This window comes from Leptopilina boulardi, unplaced genomic scaffold (assembly GCF_019393585.1).
Source record: "Leptopilina boulardi isolate dan_hultmark-lab unplaced genomic scaffold, ZJU_Lbou_2.1 LbouV2_214, whole genome shotgun sequence".
In the NCBI taxonomy this organism is placed as follows: domain Eukaryota; kingdom Metazoa; phylum Arthropoda; class Insecta; order Hymenoptera; family Figitidae; genus Leptopilina; species Leptopilina boulardi.
The window spans coordinates 5,865,060-5,891,245 of record NW_026137768.1 but is presented as its reverse complement, the minus strand read 5'-3'; the positions used below and the strand labels follow the sequence as shown (position 1 = coordinate 5,891,245).

The window sequence follows — 26,186 nt, the reverse complement described above, 5'->3', positions numbered from 1 at the left end:
TAAACGAATAAAAATTGTGGAAAATAAAATTTTCAGAAATCTACAGAATTTCCGCTAAAATGTTTTCCACGTCTATCTAATAAGGAAAATGAATTAACTAGTGCAACTTCCGATGGATGTGCGACCTTTGACTGGATTTTTGAATCCCTACTCAATTATGCACTATATGATAATGAATAATGTCGCAATTTGTAAGATGTTTACGGGTGCGTCACAAGAATAGTTTTATCAATTGATCTCTATACTTCTCTCGCCTTTGAGAATCCGCGCACACTTCAATGCGGTATATATATATAAAGAGAGGAGAGGCATTTTTTCCCATGTCCATTTTGCATAAAAAAATTCTCACCACGATACTTTCGCACGACTCTTTTCTCTCTCTCTCTCTGTTCCTCCCTATTTCTCAAAAGTTTGTCTCTTTCTCGCACATATAGAAAAAAAAAAATTTTTTTTTCGTGTCCACAGCAATAGGGTGTGTGTGTATGTAACCTAAAGGTGCGCGCTAGGTGCATTCCATAGCGGACCCTGTATACATTAATCGCGAGTGCGCGCCGTGGCTCTCTCGACATTTTTTTATGATTGAATTCCCCAGAGTGGGAAGCTGCGGAAGATGAGAGCAAGAGAGAAAGAGAGGGGGGCGAAACAGTGGAAAAAAAGTCCTACGTATATATATATATGTAGGGTAGCACCGGAACTAGTAGACGAGGACGGATACATCCTGAGTGGTGGAAAGAAGGGGAAGGGGGAGGATTCAAAAAAAAAACCTTACGGTACCCCAAGTGGCACAGATTCTTCACGAGAAGGAGCGGAAGGTGTAAAAAAAATTTTCTCTAACGTTAAAAAAAAAAAAGTGAAATACTGCTAGGTTGTTAGGGAAAGGGCCCAAAAAATATGGGGAGTCCCGATTTAAAGCTGCGTAACTTTCCAGCAGTTTTTCCTGTAGGAAAAAAAAATATACATACAGTAAAAATCATGGTGGTCGTGAGAAAAATCATGATTTTATATATCCGTGGAATTTTCGAGGGGTGGTTTTTTTTTGCCAAAACAAAACGACGTAAACGAGATCCGCAATGTTGATGATGTGATCGTATAACTTCTATGGGACTTTAATAGTTTGAATTCTTTGGTTCCGTCGTGGTTTCGACATTTATCACTTTCTTTCTCTCCCTTTTTATTTTTTTTTTTTTAAATTTCTCTCTTTGCCTTTTTTTGCAATTCAGTTTTTTATTATTTATTTTTTATTATTTATATTAATTACTAATTTACTAATTACTAATTTAGTATATAATACATTAATTAAAAATCATTAAAATTTAAATAATAAAAAATTCATGGATAATAAAATTTATTCTTATAAATAAACATTTATATAAAAAAAGTTAGTGTTTTACATTAGTTAATTGTATTTATTTTTAATACGACTTTGTCTTTGTGAAAGAATGAAACACATTGCTGGCACTTGGGTCAAACGCATGAGAAAGGGTTTCAGTAAATCATTGATAATGAGAGCACGCGTGCACCCGGAAGACCGTCTGGAATGAAATTTCGAATACCAGAGAGAGTGTTAATATTATGAAACAAGATATAAAGTCAATCGTTTCAAAAGTCAATATGTTTTTGATTGTCCGAAGTAAAAAAAAAAAAAAAAAATGGCCCTTTTTTAATATTTAATATTTTTGATCAATATAATAAAATATAGGTAATATAGGTATAGGTAAGAAATATTTTTTTAAGTGAGAATTTTATTTAAAGTTGGCGACTTTTGTTATTAAATTGAATCTAGAAAAACATATTTTTATTATCTCTTAACAAAATTATCAAACTTAGTACACAAAATCTTTGACGGAAACTTCAAACGACTGAATATATTCTTTAAGTATTTAACGAAGGAAGCTAAAAAAAACGTCACAGCTGTGGTGAGGAGCATGGAAGCTGAAAATCCTTAACTGAAAATAAAGTAATTTAATGCACACACAAAGGGAATAAATTATCTGGGGTCCTCAAAACAAAAAAACGCAGTTTCCGTTTTTCGACCGATTTCTTCCATCCGGTCTTTCAAGTGTCCCATATTTTTCTTCATTTCACTGTTCTGGACACGATACATATAGTTTTGATTAGAAATACGCAATGACATTGTATAATTAAAATTATACATAACAACAACAAAATTATTTTAATTCTACTTATCGCTATGCGATTTAATGTATCGTAGTTTGAATCAATAATTATATGTAGGGTTTATTAATGTTTGTCTAGATTAATAGCTGTCTCAACTAATGGTAGTCTCAATTAATGGTTGTCTCAACTTATAGTAGTCTCAATTAATGGTACTCTCAACTAATAGTACTTTCAGTTTATAGTAGTCTAAATAAATGGTAGTTTCAACCAATGGTAGTCTTATCCAATGGTAATATCAACCAGTGGTAATCTCATTTAATAGTAGTTTTAATTAATGGTAGTCTCAATTAATGGTTATCTCAACTTATGGTAGTCTTAATTAACGATAGTCTCAGTCAATGATAGTCTCATCCAATGGTAGTCTCAACTAATAAGTCTCAATCAATTCGCCATCAATGGTGGTCTCTATCAACGATAGTCTCAATCAATGGTACTCTAAATTAATGGTAGTCTCAGTCAATGATAGTCTCATCTAATGGTAGTCTCAACTAATAATAGTCTGAATTAATTCGCTATCAATGATAGTCTCAATCAATGGTACCCTAAATTAATGGTAGTCTCAGTCAATGATAGTTTCAACCAATAGTAGTCTCAACTTATAGTAGTCTCAATTAATGGTTGTCTCAACATATATCAATTAATGGTAGTCTCATCCAATGGTTTCTTAACTAATGGTAGTTTTAACCAATAATAGTATTAATATATAGTAGTTTGAACTATTGGTAGTCTCAACCAAGGTTGGTCTCAATTAATGGTAGTTTCAATCAATGATAGTCACCAGTAATGGTAGTCTCAATCAATGATAGTCACAAGTATAATGATAGTCTCATTGGTAAATTTAAAAAAATAATTATCCAAATTGACAAAAGTCTTGAGCAATTAATAAATAATTAGTCTCAATCAATAGTAATTTCAATTAAAAATATTTTCAATCAATGGTTAAGTACATATATCAAGCAATTCTTTTTTGCTCAATTCATATGTGGGCGGTACCTTATGTCCGGATGCTTTAAACATAAAGCGCAGTTGGAGAAAAGTGACTCTTTTATGAAAGTGAAAAAAACTTGGTGACCGCAGGTCCGTTTGTGGCTACGCCAATGTATAGCATGTGTGTTCTCGTCAAGAGACAGATACCAAATATAACTGGAGACAGACCCCTTGCCAAGGGTGTTTAGAAATTTGGACTTTACTTTAATTCTCATCCCAACATCCTCTCTCACTCTCGGCCCCTTGCCGAATGACGTTCCACCATATCTTCTTATATAGTGCAAAGGGTTGCGCGCATGCATCAAGCGAAAGAGACCACATGATTTTTCTAAAAAAACTGTAGTTCTGTGTTAATGAACTTTCTTCAGTTCAACGGTTTCAAAGGAGGAAATTTATTCTTTTTGTATGTATAGTTCACACCCGTCAACATCAGTTGCTCATCCCTCTGTTATATATATATAATATTACGGTCATAGTATATGTATCCAATTCATTTCTTTTTATATAGAATTTACTAATATGGAAAACAATTAGGCTTATCCTTCTGTAAATTATATTTACTCTATTTTGAGTATAATTAAAATATTTTTTTTTATAACTTTCCGTTATTATCAATTTTTTACCAAAAAAATTTAATAGTTAAAAAATAGTAAAATAAAATAAAATTTTTCCCTATACTAAATTGAGAAGGAAAAAATAAATTGTGTTATATAATCTTAGATACTCGGACGAAGGTCTAGAAATATGATACCACACATATGGAAAAGATATATAGTATTGGTCGTGAAAGACACTGGACTCATCGAAAAGTTTAAGAACGCGACTTAGCACCGGCACCGTCACGTATTATAGGAGAAGCACATGTGCTCGCCTCGAAGTCGCCAGACAGATCTCTTTTTTGCCCCGAAGTAAAAATAATCTTTAAAACCCCGAACAGGATGCGTTGATAGGGCCAGAGGGGAGAGCGAGTGCGACGAAACGAACGGGCATCGTCACCAAGATGGTCCGCGCTCCGTTTTTTCACCCTTTGGACGTTTGTCTCCCTGTAACGGGTGTTCAAAATTAACGCGCATCCCATGTGCCTTCATAAATTAGTCACAATTTCCCGACTGATACTGCCACACATCTTATTTGTAATTTTATATTTTTATACACCGATATTATGTATATATATTATTGAAATGGGGAAACAATTGTTTTTTAGTTTCTTTTTTAAAAAGAATTTGAATTAAGTGGTTAAAATTTATAAAGTTAGTCTCAATAAATGATAGATTCAATCAATGGTAATCTCATTTAATAATAATTTTAATAAATGGTGGTCTTAACGTATAGTAGTCTCAATCAATGACAGTCTCAATTAATGGTTGTCTCAACTTATAGTAGTCTCAATTAATGGTAGTCTCAACCAATAGTACTCTCAACTAATGGTGGTTTCACTTTAAACTCAATAAATAATAGTTTCAACCAATGGTAGTCTCATTTAATAGTAGTTTTATTCAATGGTAGTCTCAACCAATGGTAGTTTCAATTTATAGTAGTCTCAATAAATGGTAGTTTAAACTAATGGTAGTCTCATTTACTAGTAGTTTTATTCAATGGCAGTCTCAACCAATGGTAGTTTCAATTTATAGTGGTCTCAATAAATGGTAGTCTCAATTAATGGTAGTCTCAACCAATAGTACTCTCAACTAATGGTGGTTTCACTTTATAGTAAACTCAATAAATAGTAGTTTCAACCAATGGTAGTCTCATTTAATAGTAGTTTTATTCAATGGTAGTCTCAATCAATGGTAGTCTCAACCAATGGTAGTTTCAATTAATAGTTTTCTCAGTAAATGGTAGTTTAAACTAATGGTAGTCTTAATCAATGGCAGTCTGAATAAATGGTAGTTTTAACCAATAGTACTCTCAACCAATGGTAGTTTCAATTTATAGTGGTCTCAATTAATGGTTGTCTCAACCAATAGTACTCTCAACTAATGGTGGTTTCACTTTATAGTAATCTCAATAAATAGTAGTTTCAACCAATGGTAGTCTTATTTAATAGTAGTTTCAAACAACGGTATTTTTAACAAATAGCATACCTAATTAATGGTAGTTTTTACTAATTAAACATTAAATTTTGATTGTAATTTTTATTGTAATAGTTGGTATTTTTATGATTTCTGAATAGAAAATAAGAAACTATATCTGATGTAAATATTTTTTCACACACACACACACACACGAACAAAAGTCTCAATTTGTTCAGCAACAAAATTTTTTTATCTCATTCTTTGGTGAAAAAGCACGTTTTTGGATGGATTAAAGTGATTTTCAAGTTTCTTATATATTATAAACTCGAGTAACATATATTCTAAGAAGTTGTTCCAACAGTGACCATGGGATCCTGTTTATTTTTATACGAGGAACGTTGAAAGTCCCACGAAAAGCACGCGGAGGAGCTTCGAATCTTGTAAACGTCACGTGTGTGCCGATTTGACCATGTGTGCTGACCATAAACTGAAAATATATAAACACGAAACGAAAAAAAACGAACACAATTTATATATATGGTTTCCTTAGTTTTTTTAAAGTAAAAAATATATCATAATAATATTTCTTTAATTAATTTTTAATTAATTATTCATTATTAATATTTATTGCTTTATGATATAATAATTATTAAAAAAAAACATTTGGAATTTTTTTTCTTATACAAAAAAAAAATGAATACAATTTTAACATGACATTTCCAGTTTAAAATTGTATTTATTTGAACTTGTTTGAAACTTTTCCTTTCTTTCTTTTTTGTCGTAAGAAAAAAATTCAGAGAAAGTGAAAATGTTCATTATTAATGATGATGATATTGGGGGAGACAATTTGAGAACATTTTGGACTCTGTGTGAAACTAAAGTTTTCAGGAACGATGCTAAGAATATAGATGACCCCTCATCCGAGGGCAAAGATCTGGGTCCGTTAAGAGTTCCCACTTCTTTTGCTTAAAAACTCTTAAAGCGTCATCCTTCGAATAGAATTTTTATTATATAGAACGATATACATATATATGTATACTCTTTCAAATATATAAATGAAAAGAATTTTCGTGGCTGCGGAATATCGCCTTTATTAAACTTTCATATATACAAAAAAATTCAACACACAAAACCAATAAGAACGCGATAGCAGTTGGATTTTTATTTGATGACCTGCGTTGACCATATTGTTTGATCAGTTGTTACTTCGATTAAAATTTTCTACGATTTCAGAATATATACATTCTTTTGCCGATTCAAGTGCTTCGAAACATTTTTTTTTTTTTATTACGCACTTGTTTGATTAACTTCAACTCTTAAAAAAAATGTAGGCCATTTAAAAATTATATTTATGGTTATTTATCGAATTGTAGAAATAAAATTTTATTAAAAGTAATAAATGAATATATTAAATGAAAAAATAGTATAAAAATAAAATAGAAATAAGAAATTATATAAATTTAATAATGGTATATAGAAAAAAAAACAGATAAAAATTAAGAAAGAAAATATTAGAAAATAAAAATAAAGATAAAATGTTAACATTATCAGTAGACTATTGGAAAATAAGTAATTAAAACTAGAGGAAAAATGTTGGGAAGAAAGAAATTATTTTGAATAATATGAAACTCGAGAAAGGATGAGAGAGACTTTCCAGAATCAATAAGGCATTCTTAATAGACAACTTAAGAAGGGAAGAGATTATTCTTGAGATTGTTAAAAACACTTAAACTACCCATTCATTTACGGGGTTGAATGTCGGAGAGAGAAAGAGAGTGAGGAAGAGAGAGAAAGAGAGACCTGGAAAATGTTCTTGTCCCCTATACTAAAGCAGCCGAGAGGCGCCTTATGGAAATTAAAGGGCGCTACTCAAGCATCAGCTGGACCTCTGTTGCAAATACAAATTATCTTTTGAGGACTTCTTGGCCTTTCAGCCAACTTTTGTCCTTGAGATCTAATGCTTTTCCTTTTTAGTAATTGCCAGCTTCTAGAAGTTTATCTTTTGTTTATAAAGAGCATACCTTATAATAAACCTTCTTTTTTTTCTATTTTTTTTTTACTATATTCCTTTCAAATTCCTTAGATTTGAAAAATTGTAACACATTTTATAAACAAACACTTCCTTTTTTCAAAGAGAATTATAATAATGTGTTTAAAAAAGAAATTGCTACTTTTATCCATTATTTGTCTAATTAAAAATAAAAGAAAAAAGTATTATTATATTTTTCCTTTTTTTCTACTTTGCAAACTTGAGAGTCTAATACGCCTGATGTTCTTTTAGAAAAAAAGCGAAATCAAGATAAGATAGTAATAAGGAAACACGTCACAAGATTCGTAAAGATAAGAAGAAAGATCCAAATTCGAGTTTGCTTCCTAGAAACCGATTTCTTCAATCTTGACTTTCCTTGCAAAGCAATTTTACTGGCAAAAATAAATTTGTCTCATGCAATTATTCACTATAATAGTGATTACAAAGAGAAAAAAAAAAGATAACGCATATATAGAAAATTTTGACTTATAGCTATGTATATGTATATTACAATTACAAAGATTTGTAACTTTCTGATAATAATGTATATGTATAATCATATTTTATAATATTGAATGTAATTTGAATTACAAATTACAATACTGTTTAAATATGAATACATTCTTTCACTATACATGTAGATTAATGTTGAAATTCACCTTCAGGGTAAAATAAACAAAAGTTAATCTGGCATTGAAGCAACCGTTTGAACAATTGTTTTCTCAATAAATATGGTGGACTCATATTAGCTATAGTTGTCTCAACAAGTGACAATTTTAATTATTGGTAGTCTCAACAAAATTTAAATTAAACCAATGGTAGTTTTAATCTCGGTCCCAAGCAATAATCTCCACCTATGGTAGTCTCAATTAATGATAGTCTTAACTAATTGTAGTTTTAATAATTACTAGTCTTAATGTCAGTCTTAATTAATGTAAGTCGCAACTAATGGCAGTCTCATTTAATAGTAGTTTTAATCAATGGTAGTCTCAACGTATATGGTAGTCTCAACTTATAGTAGTCTCAACCAATGGTAGTTTCAAATTATAAGTATTCTCAATAAAAGGTACTCTCAATTAATATTACTCTCAACTAATAGTAGTGTCAATTAATAGTAGTTCCAACCAATAATAGTCTCAATCAATAAGAATCTCATCCAATAGTAGTCTCAGCTGCCAATAGTACAGTCTCAACCAATGGTAGTTTCAATTTATAGTAGTCTCAATAAATGGTAGTTTAAACTAATGGTAGTCTCATTTACTAGTAGTTTTATTCAATGGTGGTCTCAACCAGTGGTAGTTTCAATTTATAGTAGTCTCAATTAATGGCTATCTCAACTTATAGTAGTCTCAATTAATGGTAGTCTCAACCAATAGTACTCTCAAATAATGGTGGATTCCCTTTATAGTAATCTCAATAAATAGTAGTTTCAACCAATGGTAGTCTCATTAATTAGTAGTCTCAATCAATGGTAGTCTCAAACAATTGTAGTTTCAACTAATGGTAGTCTCAACGAATGGTAGTTTCAATATATAGTAGTCTCAATAAATGATAGTTTAAACTAATGGTAGTCTCAACGAATGGTAGTTTCAATTTATAGTAGTCTCAATAAATGATAGTTTAAACTAATGGTAGTCTCATTTACTAGTAGTTTTATTCAATGGTGGTCTCAACCAGTGGTAGTTTCAATTTATAGTAGTCTCAATTAATGGCTATCTCAACTTATAGTAGTCTTAATTAATGGTAGTCTCAACCAATAGTACTCTCAAATAATGGTGGATTCCCTTTATAGTAATCTCAATAAATAGTAGTTTCAACCAATGGTAGTCTCATTAATTAGTAGTCTCAATCAATGGTAGTCTCAAACAATAGTAGTTTTAACTAATGGTAGTCTCAACGAATGGTATACCATTCGTTGAGACTACCATTAGTTAAAACTACTATAGTTTCAATTTATAGTAGTCTCAATAAATGGTAGTTTAAACTAATGGTAGTCTCATTTACTAGTAGTTTTTTCAATGGTAGTCTCAACCAATGGTTGTTTCAATTTATAGTAGTCTCAACCAATGGTAATTTCAACCAATGGTAGTTTTAACTTATAGTATTCTCAATAAATGGTAGTCTCAACTAATAGTACTCTCAACTAATGGTGGATTCTCTTTATAGTAATCTTAATAAATAGTAGTTTCAACCAATGGTAGTCTCAATCAATGGCAGTCTCAAACAATGGTAGTTTCAACTAATGGTAGTCTCAACGAATAGTATTTTTATACTCTAGTGGTTTCAGTTATTGGTACTCTCAACGAATGGTAGTTTTACTTTTTCGTAGTCTCAATTAATGGTAGTTTTTTTATTGGTAGTCTCAGTTATTAATAGTCTTAACGAATGGTAGTTTTACTTATTGATAGTCTCAGTCAATGGTAGTTTTTCTTATTAGTAGTCTCAATGAATGGTAGTTTTACCTATTGTTAGCATTGACCAATGGTACTCACTACTAATAGCAGTTTCAATTTATTGTAGTCTCGGGTAGTCTTATACAATAGTTTTCGCAGTTATTGGTAATCTCAATCAATGATATTTTAATAATCGATTGTCTTAGCCAATAGTAGTTTTAATAATCGCTAATTTTCGCTAATAATAATTTTAGCCAATGGTAGTTTTTGTCATTGGTAGTCTCATACAATAATAGTCTCAACCGCTTGTAAGGTTTCATTCGTTTTTAGTCTTGACCAATTATAATCAATGTTGTTATCAATTCTTAACAGAGACTAATTATTTAATAATTCACGTAATTGATAATAATGATTTTTAGTACAAAAAAAAATGGAGAAGAAAACTATTTTTTCATAAGCTTGTTGTCCGAGTGATGATCAACGCGGGAGTCATCCGAATTGGAAAAGCGTGTCTGAAACTGTCCTCGCTCTCTCTCGCTCTTTCCCCTCTCTCCACGAAAAGCAAGGATGTGGTCTCCTCTCTCTTTCTTCTCCCCACTTTCTCAACACTCACTTTCCATCTCCCTTACGTCTACAAACTATTGCTTTGCATCTCTGTCATCGTAGGAGGGTAGAGTCGGCGTATATCCGAAAACTGCGTCCCTCTGCGCGAGAGAAGAACTCATGAGAGACAGAGAGAAAGAGAGATAGCAAGAGGGTGATAGAGGGAGAGAAAAACAGAGACAGTGAAAAGTACATATATACATATACACACATGTGAGAAAGGGAAGCTAAAGGGAGAGAAAGAGAGAGAGAGAGAGTTCGTTACCCCCACTCCGGGGGTGAAAACTACCCCACGAGAGAGCGTGTGGGGTGTCCGGCCTCCGTGCACGGGCCGAGGCGAACCGAGCGCGTCCGAAGTGAAGCGCAGTGCCCGAGACCAGGTCCCGAACGCCACTACTAGGCGCACGTCCAGCACAGTCCACTCAGAGATACGACCCATGCTGGACCACCGTCGTCGTCGCTGCCGCGCTGGTCCACGCATTCACCAACATCTCAACAATATTTCGATTCTCTCAATTTAATAAGAATCATCTTTTATTTTCATTTTTATTTTCAATTCTATCTAAAAAAAAAAAAATTTTCATCAAGAGGAAATTTTTTATTTTTTCTTTCATGTGTGAAGAAACATGTGTCAAGTGTCAAAAAGAAAAGGACTCTTTTAATGCCGGTTCAGTTAATTAAAAGGATGATTTGAGTTTTTCTAATTTTTTTTCGATAAAACAAATTTTTTATCGAACAATTTTTTTTTTTTTTTGAAAATTGAATTTTTCAAGTGATTGTGACTTATTTTTGGGAAATGATATAATGGATTGATAATTGACTATTTTGCAATAAAAAAATAGGTGACAAGTGTGTGATTGGAAGGGTACCACGAGGTACCAAACGGTACCAATTTGCCGGAAACCGCGGGAAATTTTGACCATGCGGTCGATTAGCAGTTGACCATAAGAATATTTCCAATGTTGTCCTTTTGGAAAAAAAGAAAAGACGGTTGAGTGAAACAGAGAGAAAAAGAGAGAGAGGAGGAGGAATAATAGTGCCTCGTGGTTGAAAGGATTTTGTTTTTTAAAAATTAATGCGCCCAATGGTGATGGACCAACGAGAAAGCTCCTTAAGGAGAGGAGCGGAGTGACGTTTGTTTTAATTTCTTAAGTTTCGTTTCGTGTAAGACCTTTTTTGATCTGTGAAAGTTTTCATAATAGTGATATCCAGTCAAAAAAATAATAATATTGAGAAGGAGAAAAATTGAAAACGCCATCATGAGGATCAAAATGCCTGCTGTTAGGATCGCCCAAGGTGAGCGATAATTTTTTATTTAAAAATTATTTAAATTATATAGTTTACCAAAACATTTTTTTTTTTTTTTGGTTATTCAAAATAGATTCTATCAACCAAATGTTTTGTTGTCAAAGCTAATATTAATGATAGAATCGTTGAAGAAAGAAACAATTATTAATTATTTAGATAAAAAAACAATGTAAAATTGTAAAACAATGTTTTACAATGTTTAAATATGCTAAACATTTAATAGAAATATTTAACAATTTTTAATAATAATTTAAAAAACACTAGTTAGTGTAAAAAAATATTTCTAAATTCGGAATTTATTCACATTTTTGAACTGAAAATGTGATTTTATAACATTTTAAAACATTTGTTGAAAAAAATATTGTATTTTATGGGAAAAATTGTTTTTTTTCTTTTGTAAAAGAGTTTTTGAATTTAGAGAGCAATTATAATAATCGAGGATAATAAAAAAATATATAGTAAATAAAATGAAATACATAAAAGAAACAATTAAGAATGAGAATTAAATTAAGAAATATAACAGATAAGAATGTTGAGAAAATGATTTTAAAAAAGTAAAACATATACTCACGCCCTCTTTATCACGTGGATTAGCAAATTACTCAATGGAAATTTAAAAAATTGTATTTTTCTATTTCAAGCAAACTTTAACTAGAGATAAATTTTGTTACCATTTTTTTAATCTCCAAAAACACTTTCATATATAAATTTTGAGAAAAAAAATAAAAATTTAAAATAAAAATTATTTTTTAATAAATACAATTTTTAATTACTTTGAATTATTTTAATTATCAACTTTATAAGGCAGAATAATAAATAAAAAATCTTTTAGTTATTAGCTAAATAATTTAATTACAAATTAAATTTAATAAAAAATTGAATTACAAACTAAATAATAAATTATAATATAATAATAAATAAACAAACGAAAGAAATAATTTCATTAAAAACCAAATAAAATAATTATAAACTAAATTAATTCAATAATTATTGAACTGATTATTAATTAACATACACTTAGCACCAATTATCGTTTTCTTAATTCATTTATTCTAAATAGAAATAAAAATCCCAAACATAATTCATATAATAAAAAAGAAAATACTTTTTTTAATCTAAAATAGAAATAAAGAAATCACGCATATTACAATTTTTTTTTCTTAAAAATAGAATCATAAAAACGTAATATTTTATCGTAAAATGATTTTTCTCCAAAAACGTATATGTAGAGAAAAAATTCATTTAATCTGATAAAATTTTATTTGTAATTTACCAATTTTTTTTGTTGAAATAATTTAATAATAAAATTTCTAATAAATTAATAACAACAAAAAATTTTGTTAAATTAAAAATATTTTCTATATTTTAAAAAATTTGATTAATTTAAGAGAGATGAAATTTTGTAACATATTTAACGTATCACTGAAAGAAAAAGTAAAAGTATTATTTTAAGGGGCGATCGCGTATATAAAGAAGCAGTCTTAAGAAGAAAAAATATTTGGCTCTATAGAATGAGAGAGAAAATGTTTATTGGGAGGGAAAGAGAGAGAGAGGGGGGAGGGTTGTAGGCCAGCATCTTAAGATGCAAGGCAATGGTTGAATTTTTAATTAGTTTCTACAACACCCCCTCCGTTGAGAAAAAAAAGGGGGCAAAGGGGACCCGTCGGCATTGTCATGCGCGCGTTTTTCAGAGACTTTTCCACCCCCGTCTGCCCTCAAGTAACCCCTCAGCCCTCAGTCGCGGCAGGCTCCGTCGTTTTCTTAATTACAACTGCGATATTCTTTAGTTCACGCGATGACGCCGCCGTGAAAAGATACCGGAATTTTCAAATATAAAAATAAAAAATATCTCAAAAGTTGCGCTACAAAAAAAAAAAAAAACAGAAAAAAATTTGAAGATTTTTCAACTGTTTGTTGTAGAAAATTAATGTAAATAGTTATTTAAGAAAATGTTATTCTGAATAAGTATCTACACTGAGAAAGGTTTGAATTGACAACAAAACATTTTGTCTCTATACGAGCAATTTTTTTATTGCATCAACTAAATTTTAGTTGTCCCAAGGAAATAGTTGGCACAACCAAAATTTAGTTGATACAGTCAAATATAAAAGAATTTTGTAACCAAATTTTGGTTTTACCAACAGTTAAGTTTGAATTGAGAAAAAAATTTGTTTGAAACAACCAAATTTCGTTTTAGTCAATTAAATAAATGTATTTTTATTGTATTGATAATTAACTAAACATTTGATTAATTACCAAAACTTTTGGTTAAATTAACCAAAATCAGTTCAATCAACCAAACGTTTGGTTAACTTAACGAAAAGTTTATTTAACTCAATCAAATTCTTTATTTGGAAAATTTATTAAAATAAACGAAATTTTTAATTAGATCAAATAAATATTTTTTTGAATCAAACAAAATGTTTTTGCTGTCATCTCAGAACTTTTTTCTCGTTGTATATGGAAATGTATAAAAATATTATTTTAAAATGCATTTTTCGATATAGTAAATATACATAATTCCAAAAAAAACAAATCGGAATGAAAATTGTTAATTTTTCAAATTAAGTTAATATATTTTTCAAGTAAAATTGTTCAAGTTAATAACAATGAAGTTATAATTTTATTCGAAATTTATATGTTTTCTCCTCCTTCTTTTTTTTATAAACTTGCAACCTTGAGTGTTTCAAAAAGAGTTCTTTTTTTAATTATAGTACAAACAAACGTCATTTCAATTGAATATAAAGACAGTTAAGGTTAGCAAATATTTACCAATTGTGAAATTTTATATCGCACGTTTTTTTTTAATTGTCCACTATCTAAATAAAACTAATTAGAAAATAAAAATTCTATACAGAAATAAAGGAGAGAAAAAGTGTAAAATAAAAGAACAATGTTTTTTAAAAATGTTAACTTTAGATGAAAAAAAAAAAATAATAATAACAATTGTCATAAGGCTAACAGATGTGAAAGCCGTCGGAATTGCTTGATGATGATGATGATGGTTCGTAAATTGTTGATTCTCAATCTTATGTAGAGGGCGTACTATTACGAATCTTAAGGAAATTATAATTTGAAACCGTTAATATTTTTTTTAATTAATAAATTATTTTACGTAAAAAAATATGTAACGTTTATAGTAAAAAATGAGTCAATAAATTTTGTTATATTTTTAATAATGTATTTTCATTTTAAATAGTATTTCTTCTAGTGTTATTAATTTGTCCCTTTGTATTATTTTTTATTTTCAATTAGGAGTGACAAAAAATAAAATAGTTGAATTTATGAAATAAATTTATAAAATTAATTTATAAAATACAAATTTAAAAAATGAAAGGTAATTTAGAAAATTATTTGAAATTCGCAAACAATAAATATTATTATTATAATTATTTATTTATTCAATTTATAATAAACGGGATGAATTTTTAAATCCAAAAAAATTATTTTTAATTAAAAAAATTATTACTAAGGACTTTGAAATCAAAAAAAAATTATTGTTTGAAAGTTAAAAAAAAAGTTTGTCAATTACAAAATCAAAAGGTTGTTTTTTTTTCCTTGAAAAAGACTCTATTTTCTTCCAATAAAGAAAGCAGCTCGAAATAAGTTTTCCCCTTCGATGGGAATGTATTATAAGTGAGAAGAATTGCTAAAAATAAAGTTTCACCGTCGGATTCATCTATAGTCGAATGAAAAAAAAAATGAAGAAGTTTAAAAAAATTAATTGCTTAATTTTCCATTGGCTAGAAGAAGCGGCAATATCCGCGAAAAAGATTAACAAAAAGTGCGAGCTAGTATGAGGAGGTACTTTAAGAGGATGTTATTTAGCAAACAAAGTGAATTTTACGCGCCCCTGTTCTCGGCACGTGCATGGCATATGCGTATGGTGTATATCTGTTAAATATTGTCTTTGATGCGACCCGTCGGAAGCCCTTCTTCTTTTTCTCGCTCTCTCTTTCTCGCTCTCTTGCTCTCTCAGTTTTCTCTTTCTCGACTCGACCTCCGCGATAGCAAAAAACTACTTTGATTTGATTTCTTAGATTAACCTTTGGGGCGATGAGCGCGTGGCGAACCCCTTTTTTATCACCTTCCAAGGGTCCAGCACGCGCTCAGGTAATATGACTTTGACTCTATAACTAACTAACTTCATCGTCTTTAAGAAAAAAAGAAAAAAAAATTATTTCTAATTTTTAATTGTTTAAATCGCGATTTTTTAAATTAATTAATTAATTAAAAAATTAAATAATTACACATTATTATTAGGTATTATATATTATATTGAATTAATTATTTTTAATAAGTTTAAATTGTTTATAAAACCAAGAAAAGTTTTGTCAAACATATGGATTTTTATTTGAAAATAAAAAAAATAATTCGCCAAATTTCTGAGGAAGAAATTAGAAATATTTTTTTAATTTATTTATTTACATAAAGTTCTGCGGTTCAGAAGGACTATAAATGAGGGTTAGAAAATACAAAAAATATCATTTTTAATTAACATTTTACTCTTTAAATATGAATTAGTAAAAATGTTTACTAATTTAAATTAGTGACTCCCTTTTTGCTTTATAGAATTAGTAAAATTTTACTAATTGATAAGCAAAAAGTGAGTTACTAATGCAAATTAATAAAATTTGTTACTAATTCAGATTTAGAGAGTAATTAACCATTTTTATTTAGTGAAATATTAATGAAAGAATATTAATAATAAAATCACATCTTCCTCTTAACACTAATTTTAGAATAATTAAAAATTAAGTTGATTTAAAATTCTTAAAAATTAATTTTTTTTATCAATTGATTAATATAATATATCAGTATTTTTCTCATTGAAATTAAATTTTATTTAATTTTAATTTCATTTGAAAAAAAAAGTTAAGTAAAATAATTTTGTCAAAAGAAAACTTTACAAAACTAACAAAAAAAAAAAAAAACTCTTGGGACATTTAAAAACACCTGTTAAGGTTTCAAGATATTCATTAAAAGTCGCTTTTATTGTTGCATTGTTAGTGAAGACGAAGAGCGTGGAAAAATTTGTAAATGCAACAATTTACATTTTTCTCGTCAGATGCGTGGACTTCTCTTCCTGGAAAAATCGCACACGGACAAAAGTTTCCGAGATAACTTTATATATATATATATATAAAACTTGAACTATACTGTCCGTCGTATTCTTAATTATCTTCTACTTCCCATGGTGATTACACTCAAGAAGTGCTCAATGAAAGAAAAAGAGAGAAAGGAAAGAAAAGACAGAAAAAAAAGAAATGTATACACACTTTTCTTATTTCGGAAGTAATAATTATAAATGGCTAAAATAGCCTTTTATATAAATATGTATACTATATATTCATGTGTAATAATTTGAATTGTCTTTGAGAAGTTAACGTGATGGCGCCACTTACTTACGTCGGACTAGGCATTGACGTTCGCTACTTAATTTCATATTTTCTCGGTTATATTATTTTAAAGTTTTTTAATTAAATAAATAGGAATTTTTTTATATTTAATTAAATAACAAAAGTGGAAATTTTTTTTAAATTTAATTGAATTAAATAACAAAAATAGGGATTTTTTAAATTTAATTGAATTAAATAACAAAATTAGGAACTAATTTGATAGCAAAAATCAGTCACTGATTAAAATAGTAATATTTCTATTAATTATTATAGTTAAATATAATTAATTATTAGTAGAAACATTACTAATTATTAGTTAAATGTAACTAATTATTAATAGAAATATTATTAGTTATGTAACTAATTATTAGTAGAAATTTTACTAATTATTATTAATTAGTAATATAATTACTAATATAACTAATTACTGAATTCACTTTTAGGTTATGTCAAAATACCTAAAATTTCTGGTAACTTGAATTAGTAAAATTTAACAATTTTTTCAGTTATTTTTCAATTAAAAATTAGTTACACTTTCTAATAATTATATTATTTTTTTAGTAACTGATGAAATAAAAAATCAATTTAGATTTTATTAACAATTAATTAAATTTAAATATTTTTTTCACTTAATTTCCATTAAAAATTAGTTACTTTTTTACTAATAATTAGTTGTTTTTTTTTGCTAATTCCCATTCAAAGAGTGGAATTTTTTTTTCTTGATTTAAAACTATTTTTGTAGTTATATATACATATATATATATATATTTGTTTATCATTGTAACCCAATTAATAGAAAAGCAGATAATGAGAAACAGAGAAACGTGTAGGAAAGCTGAATTGTTGAAATGAAGTGTAAAAGTGCGTCAGACAATGCGGGTTGCAATATGGTAACGGGTTTTAACGTTAAAAAGATAATAAAAAGTAGAACAATTTTTCCTCTGAATTACATTCCAGAAACTCTTTTAACCTTGGATACAAATGAGTTGCGTACAGAAAAAAAATTTTCTTTTTTTGTTCAAAATTTGTGCTTTCTTATTTGATAAAAAAAAATGACTCACTCACTATATGTCTATTAATTAGAAATTAAAGAAACGTTGATAAAAATTTGATAGAAAATAATCAGAATTTAGAAAATTACAAGTTTTTCTTTTTTTCATTATCTTTTTCCATTATTATTTTTTTTATTATTTATTTTAATTAACTTTATTTAATTATTAATTTATTTACTTATTTTATTACTGTTTTATTTATTTATTTACAAAAACAGTTCCCGTAGTCCAAATGGACCAAAAATGGGTAATTTAATTATTTTATTATTAATAAAAAAATCCATCAATGAACGCTTGTGTTCATTTGAAGTACTAATTTTTTTTATATATATATATTTTTGAAATAAAAATTTGTTGAAATTGTTCCCAGTAGCCAAGAAAAAAAAATTAAATAAAAATATATAGTATCGAGAACTACAATTTCATGTTCTTCCTCTATATCGTTCGTTTCAATCTGCTGGTGGGCAATTCCGCCTGAAATACGACGTCATCGAGCTCATTCGCGAAAGTTCGCCAAGCCCAAACTTATTGGCAATAGACTCCCTTAAAAAGAAGGTTAAATCTTCTAAACATCAAGGAATCGTAAAAAAGAACCCCAATCAACGAAAATTAAACCTTGTAAAATTATTTTCACTATATATTTTTGCTATTTTTACATTTTTCCCCGAAATACAATAAATATCAAAACTCTTATCTATATATGTTTTGGAATTGTATAGTTTTGAAAAATATAAGGGATTATGTAGAAATTTTTCCTTTTTTTTTGGGGCGTATTTTTAAAATAAATCCTTGACCCTTAGTATCCTATTTTTCATTCGAAAAAAGAAAAAAGCAATAAAATAATAAAATTTAAACAGAATTTTAAAAATTTTCATATTCTCTCCCTTTTTTTGACCTGTGTCACAGGTATAGATTTTTATGATGTCCAGTAGAAATTTTTCCCTTTACAAAATATATGTTGCAAAAAATCCTTTTCTTTTAGTTTAAAAAATTTTGAAAATATTTTTATAATAAGTAATTTATATTTATTTTTTTCTCTGGAAATTTCTATCGATTTTAAAATTCCTATCAAAATTATACAGTTTTCAAAAGTTATGAACAATTTTTTAAATCAAATTATTTATTTTATTTAAAAAATTAATGTTAAATAGTAAATTAAATTAAATTATTCAAAATATTAAATTAAACTAAATTAGTAAAAATTTTAACTAATTAAATTTTGCTTAATTAAATTTTACTAATTGGATAGTAAAAATTTTTTTACTATTACTTAAATTTTACTAATGCAAAAACAAAAATTGAGTCACTAATTCAGATTTAGAGATTTAAATGTCAAAAAAAAAAAATAAATGGATTAATATGTTTTTAAAGAAACAAATTTGGTGACAATGAATATTTTGGAAAGAAGCAAATATTTTGGCAACATCTATTTTCTAAGTTGACAGCAAACAGTTAAAAATGTAAGGATATTGAGATTATCTTTTACAATATATGTATATAGGGAAGGGAAGATTCACTGCAAGAGAGAAAGAGAGAGAGAGAGAGAGAAAGAAGTGAAAAATTTATGTTGTTTGCAGTGTCGGTTTCCAGGTCTATTGTCCACCATTGTCCGAAACCCTCCTTCCAAGGTGAGAACACCTTTTCGAGTAATAATCTGCTCGCATTATACGCTTTGTCGTATACGTTCACTTGTCGAGGAAGGGTCGCCACTTTACCTGACCAAGGGTCACTTCCCGTAAGGTGTCCAACCTGATAGTTGCCACTCTCCTCTTCAAGGTCCAATGCGACCCTAACTATATAAATATATATTCTTCCATCTCTTCAAAAAAAAAAATCACCATTTACTGTCTCCTTATACATTCTATTTCCCCATCGTTCTTTGACCCTCAATCTTTTTTTTATTTTACATTCAAGTGGACTTGAAATTTGACAAAAAAAAAAGATTTCCAATTCACCTGACGCTATTTTTTCTTTTTTAAATGTCTTGATTAGAACAAGGTTCCTTTCTTTTATCCTTTAAATCGAAATTTGTGAAAGTTTTGACTAATTAAAACCCATTTAATGGGTAAATTTTTAAAAATAATTTTATTAAGTAAAAATCTTAACTAATTTTTATTAGTAATTATCTTATCTAATTTCAAATAGTAAATTTTTTAACTAATTTCAATTATTAAAAATGTTAACTAATTTTAATTAGTACAATTTTTTAATAATTGTAATTAGTGCAAATTTTAACAAATTTCAAGTAGTAAAATTTTTAACTAATTTTTATTAGTAATAATCTTAATTAATTTCAAATTGTAATAGTTTTAACTAATTTTTATTAGTAATAATCTTAATTAATTTCAAATCGTAATAATTTTAACTAATTTCAATGAGTAAACTCTCTAAATTTGAATTAGTGAAAAGTGAGCTACTAATTCACATTAGTAAGAATTTTTACTAATTTTTAGTAACACAGAAAATTAAAAGGCATTAAAATAATCTGCAACGCTTCTTATTTTAATCCAATTTTGCTTATTTTAATCCATTTTGGTATTAAAATAAGCAAAATTGGATGAAAATAAGAAGCGTTGCAGCTTATTTTAATGCCTTTTAATTTTCTGTGAAAATATTACTAATATGATTTAGTAGTTTAAAATTTTTTTTACTAAAGTTTTAGTAAAAAGTGACTAAAAATTATAAAAATTCTTAATAGTTTAGATTAGTAGCTCAATTTTCACTAATTCAGATTTAGAGAGAAAATATTAACTAATTTCAATCAGTCAAAATGTTAACTAATTTTTATTAGTAAGAATTGTAATTAATTTTAATTATAGTACAATTTCTTAATAATTGTAATTAGTACAAATTTTAACTAATTTTAATTAATAAAATTTTAACTAATTTTAATTAATAAAATTTTAACTAATTTTTACTAGTAATAATCTTAATTAATTTCAAATAGTAATAATTTTAATTAGTAAAAATGTAAACTAATTTCAGCTACTGATAGACTTTTTGCTTTTGAATGAGAATATCACAGAAAATTAAAAGGCATTAAAATAAGCTGCAACGCTTATTATTTGAATCCAATTTTGCTTATTTCAATCCATTTTGGTATTAAAATAAGCAAAATTGGATTAAAATAATAAGCGTTGCAGCTTATTTTAATACCTTATAATTTTATGTGATTCTGTTAATTCGTTATTTGTTAATGTTTAATTTGTTGTTTGCTAATTCGTACATTTTATTAGAACTAATTAGTTTAATTTACTAAATCAAAAGCAATATGTGAATCACTAATTAAAATTAGTTAAATTTTTTACAAATTCATTGCTTTTGAATTAGTAAAATTTAACTAATTCTAAAGAAAAAAGTCACTAATTCAAATTAGTTAAAATTTTTACTAATTCAAATTGAGAGAGTAAATTTTCACTAATTCAGATTGTAATGTATTGAATGCGCCCCTTTTGGAAAATTTAAATTTCGATATAAGGAAACGAAAAAATAAAAAAATGGTGAAAATGAACGAATGGGAATTCTTTATGGATATATACATATGTATATATAAGACGAAACGTCGCAAGCATGTAAACCACATAGGTACACGAGTTTTGTCCGTTCAGACTTCTATAAATACATGATGTCGAGCCCAAGTTCAGGGGAACAGGGAATGCTTTTAGATTAGTTTCCCTCGTCTCAGCGACGATTTCGAGGTTAGAATTTTCGCCTCCTATATGTATATGTATATGCGTGCAGAAAATTCTTCGTGTATGAGAACGTGTGTCAGTACCGGAAATACTCAATTATGAACAAGAAAAAAAAAAGAAATGTCACGACCTTGAGAAAGCTCATCAACTAACTCACAATCTCTTTTCACATATTTTAAATTTTACTTTTTATTATCATTATCAAAAAAAAAAAAATCGTGAAAAACATTTTTCCTCAATTATTTTTTTTTTTTTACTTAAAATACTTCCCCTATGTAGGGGGAAGCAATAGTAAAATAAATAAAAATTATTGCACAAATGGTTTTTTTAGAGGATAGTGTATAGAAAATTTGTTAATTTCAGTATTGTGAAAATTTGTGTTATAAAAACGGAAATGACGATTTTAAACGCAATGGTCCAAGTCGCAGGATATTTGCTTTAACGAGCGGCACGAGAATTGCATAAAAGAGAGAGAAAGAGAGTCCTTAAAAGGCCTCAAAACTTATAAAGAAATCACGTCCTGCTCTTGCGATATAGTGACCCGGAAAGAGTTGGAACAAAAAAAAAAGAAAAAGAAAAAGAGGGGAGCAAAACGTCACTGATGTTCCCCTTCTATTAATCCTGGAGTGCTAAATACTTCAATTTTCATTGGCTCTTGAATGAATAATAGCACAACAGGATAGTTTTTTGAAAAAAAAAAACAGTTAATTGACAATTGCCATATGCATGTTGCTAGGAGGAGCATTTTTATTGTTCAAATTCAAATCCAAATGGCGAATGCAATGGCGTTTACAATTTTTAGATTTCTCCTTTCGAAATCAAGGAGCAGCAATATTTGATTAAATATATTTTTCATTTCAAAATTCTATCAAAATATTCCAATCAAAAATAAAATATCAAAATACTAAATTAACTATTTGAATTAGTCAAAATTTCTACTAATTTTTAGTCATTTTTTACTAGAACTTTTGTTAAAAAAAAAAAAAAAAAAAAAGAATATAGTACTAAATCAAATCAATCACTAAAATTTTACTAAAAATTATAGTGAATAAATTCTCAATTATTATTTAAAAAAAAATTTTTATTAGGATTCTTATTGTTATATTACAAGAATTATTGAGATCTAAAAAATGTCTTACTAAAGTCGCGCTTCACCGCTGTTAAATTTATTTATAAAGAGATTAATGCTGGAAATAAATTTAGGGTAATTTTTCAATAAAAGAACCTATTCTATTAAAATGTACGATTTTTAGAGTAGAATTGAAAGTTGCTCAAGCGTAGTAAAAGTCACCGCCTGTCACTATCTGAATTCATATAAAGCCAATAGATTTTTTTGAATTTACACCCAACTTGACAATTTTTCTTTTTTTCTTAAAGTTATTTATTCTAATAAAGAAATTTTACAATAACATTAGTAATGCATTGTACATTTATAATAATACTTAAAATAAATAAATAATATAATAGTAATGTAATAATAATAATAATAATATAATAAAAAGAATAATAATTATTATTATAATTATAATACAAATTTAATTATAATATTTAGACCCAGAAAAAAGTTTAAATTTAAAGAAATCTGTTTCTTTGACTTATTTTGTTTCATTAAAAATAAAATTTTTCTTTAAAATAAATTTTTTTTGTATCAAAGAAATTAAAATTAATTTTTGCATTGATATAGGGTCAAAGAAATAATTATTTAAAAACTTGAAATAGGAAATTTCTTCGAAACAAAAATAACTTTTTTTTTAACCAAATAATTATTTTCTTTAAATCAAAAAAAAAAATTTCATTTAAAACAAAGAAAAAAGTTAAAGAATATGATTTCTTTAAATCAACAAAAACATTTTCTTCTCCGTGCACATATTTGAAAGTATGAAATTTAAATTTTCATATCAAATATATACATTTTAAATTAACTTTGATATTGTATTGTAATTATATTTATTTTTACTAATTATAAAATTAATTATTTTGAAGAGAATAATTACGCTCAATAAAATGTTTATCAAAATAAAATTCCCTTAAAAAAATGAATTGAAAAAAAAAACAATTTTTTTTCGCCCTAAAAAAAAATAAAAAAAAAAAGGAAAGAAAGAAAAGTTTGGTTGTATGGAACTATTTTGAAACTGTTGAGTTGTTTTGAATTTGCTCATGGTTCGTCGAGCGGGAAAATTTGGATTCGTTAATTATTTCGCACGCTACACGATTCGACACTTCGCGTCGTTGCGGGTTGTCAAAAGTTTGTATTTACTGTGTTTTGCATTGCCGCGCGTACAACGAAGCGAGTTTCGCGGGGCGACGTTTTGAATAATGTAACAACAAACACCCGTCCACACAAGTTTCTAATTAACTGATGCCGGACCAAATCCGCACATAACGAAAGCTTTCGCGATTCATCACCATTTTCAATAGTCCAGTTTTCCGTTTTATTTTCACCCCTTAACCTCAGCGAGAACAAAATCGTCTCAAAAAAAAAAAAATAATTTGAAAAAAAAGTTTAACTACAATTAAATACAGTAATTATTAATTAATAATTATTAATAATAAATTAATATTTATTTTAGTTTTTGAAATAAATATTTTTTTGTTCTCAAAAATTACTACCCTAAAAAATTTATTTGTATCAAATAAATAATTTGTTAATACTCCAGTAACTTTATTTGAATTTCTTTTTCAGTGTAAATATTCGTATTAGTAAAGTAAAACCTTTTTGAAATATTAGAAAAAAAAATTATACCAATAGAAATGTAAAATTTCGATTAAGATGAGTTGCAACAAAAATGAGTCTGTTTATTTTTTTTTTAATGTGTTTTTTATAGGCAATTTGAAGAAGTATTAGATCGAGAAATAAAAATCTAAAGATGACAATCAGAACATAAATTGTGTTTAAGTACCCAATAAAAAGTATGAGCGAGAATCAAAACATTGAAAGACAAAAAAAAAATATATATTTGACAGATGTAAAGAAAAATGATCAAAACTTGGATATGGATTTTGCGCACCTGGACCGCATATAACTGTACTCACATGATTTATTTTGATCAAAAAATCACGAAAGGGTTCTTCTTTTTCTTTTTTGAAAAACTCGAATTGAAAAGAAAATAAAAAAAAAAAAGGACAGGTCAATCTCTACTAGGACCTGTTTTGGTCGTTCTCAATGGACAATGTCCTGCCTGTATTGTATATACAAAAGGCCGACTAGATCCTCCCACGATATATACGCGCATGTGAAACGGGCCTCTCCATTCAGAATCCGTGAGAACCAGATTTCATATTTTTCATAACTCTAGAGTGAGAGAGAGACTATTTTTCTGGGCCGGTCGACGACGCGCTTCCGTCAGTCAGTCACTTATTCTCATAGTGGTCACTGATTTCACCCGTTTGTTCGAAGAAGAAATTCCGCCACGACCACCCGTTACCTCTGACATATCTCTTCTCACTCTGACACTTCACGCTCCTATTTTTTCTTGCTTTTTCACTCATTTCTTCTCATTTTTTTTTTTTCATCCTCTCTTTCACTTCCAGATGTGAAACTGATACTCGTCACAAATTTTCTCACGAATCTCGACAGTTTTCATCGCCTTGTTTCCTTTTTCACACTCGCGGAGTCATTATTTTCATTTCCGTGAAAAAGAATCGGGATTTAAAGTTTCGCGCATTTTTTTTTATTGAATTGGAATTTTTTTCATTGAGAATATTTTTGATGAATGAAAAAATAAAATTTTTATTTAAAATGTTATCAAAAATCTTTTTTAAACTGTGAATCGGTTTCAGAAAAATTTTCACTGAAAATGAGTTGTATTGATTTTAAAAAAAATTAGAACTGTTTTATCAACAATTGGTAAAACAGATAAAACGGATCCGATTTTCTGTATATTTAAATTGAAATTTTTTATGAAGAAAATTTTGATTAATGAAAAATCAAAATTTTTATTGGAAATACCGACTTGGAAAGATTCCCCGGAAAGTGCCCCCTGGAGGTTCTATCAGAATTCCGCCGGAACTTCCAACGTAATTCCGTCGGAATTCCATCGGAGTTCCAAAGAATTTCCGATAGGATTCCAATGGAGTTCCGACGGAATTAGGACTCCAAAAATTTTGAAAAAAATTAATCAGAATTCCGTCGGAATCCTATCGGAAATTCTTTGGAATTTCGACGGAATTACGTTGGAAGTTCCGGCGGAATTCTGATAGAACCTCCAGGGGGCACTTTCCGGGGAATCTTTCCAAGTAGGTATTCTCTTTGTATTAATTTCAGTAAAATTTTTCCGTGAAATTAAGTCAAATTTTACTGGAAAATAATTATTGTATTGATTTAAAAATAAAAACTCTACTGGCTTAAAACAAAAGAGAACAAAAAATTTAATTGAATAAAAAAATATCCCTTTTTTTCAGAGTCAAATAACTTTTTATTTTATCAAATAAAAGCATTTATTTAGCACAAATAAAATTTTAATTAGCGTAAATAAAGTATATTTGAAACGAATAAAATTTATTAGAAACAAATGAAATTTATTCAAAACA

At 27.8% G+C, this 26,186-nt stretch overlaps 1 protein-coding gene across 2 annotated transcripts in view; it reads left to right on the top strand.

Annotated features, from left to right (window-relative positions):
• The window catches only part of LOC127279095 (B-cell lymphoma/leukemia 11A), a 158,087-nt gene that overhangs the window by 109,529 nt on the left and 22,372 nt on the right, over positions 1 to 26,186 (top strand). Inside the window, exon 1 of one of the 2 annotated variants that reach the window (XM_051301234.1) lies at positions 10,455 to 11,501. The exons of the other annotated variant lie outside the window; for it this stretch is intronic. Within the exon in view, the coding sequence (XP_051157191.1) occupies positions 11,465 to 11,501 (37 nt within the window). The 5' untranslated portion in view covers positions 10,455 to 11,464. Of the gene's footprint in view, positions 1 to 10,454; positions 11,502 to 26,186 lie in introns of those variants that run through there. 2 annotated transcript variants of the gene reach the window in all.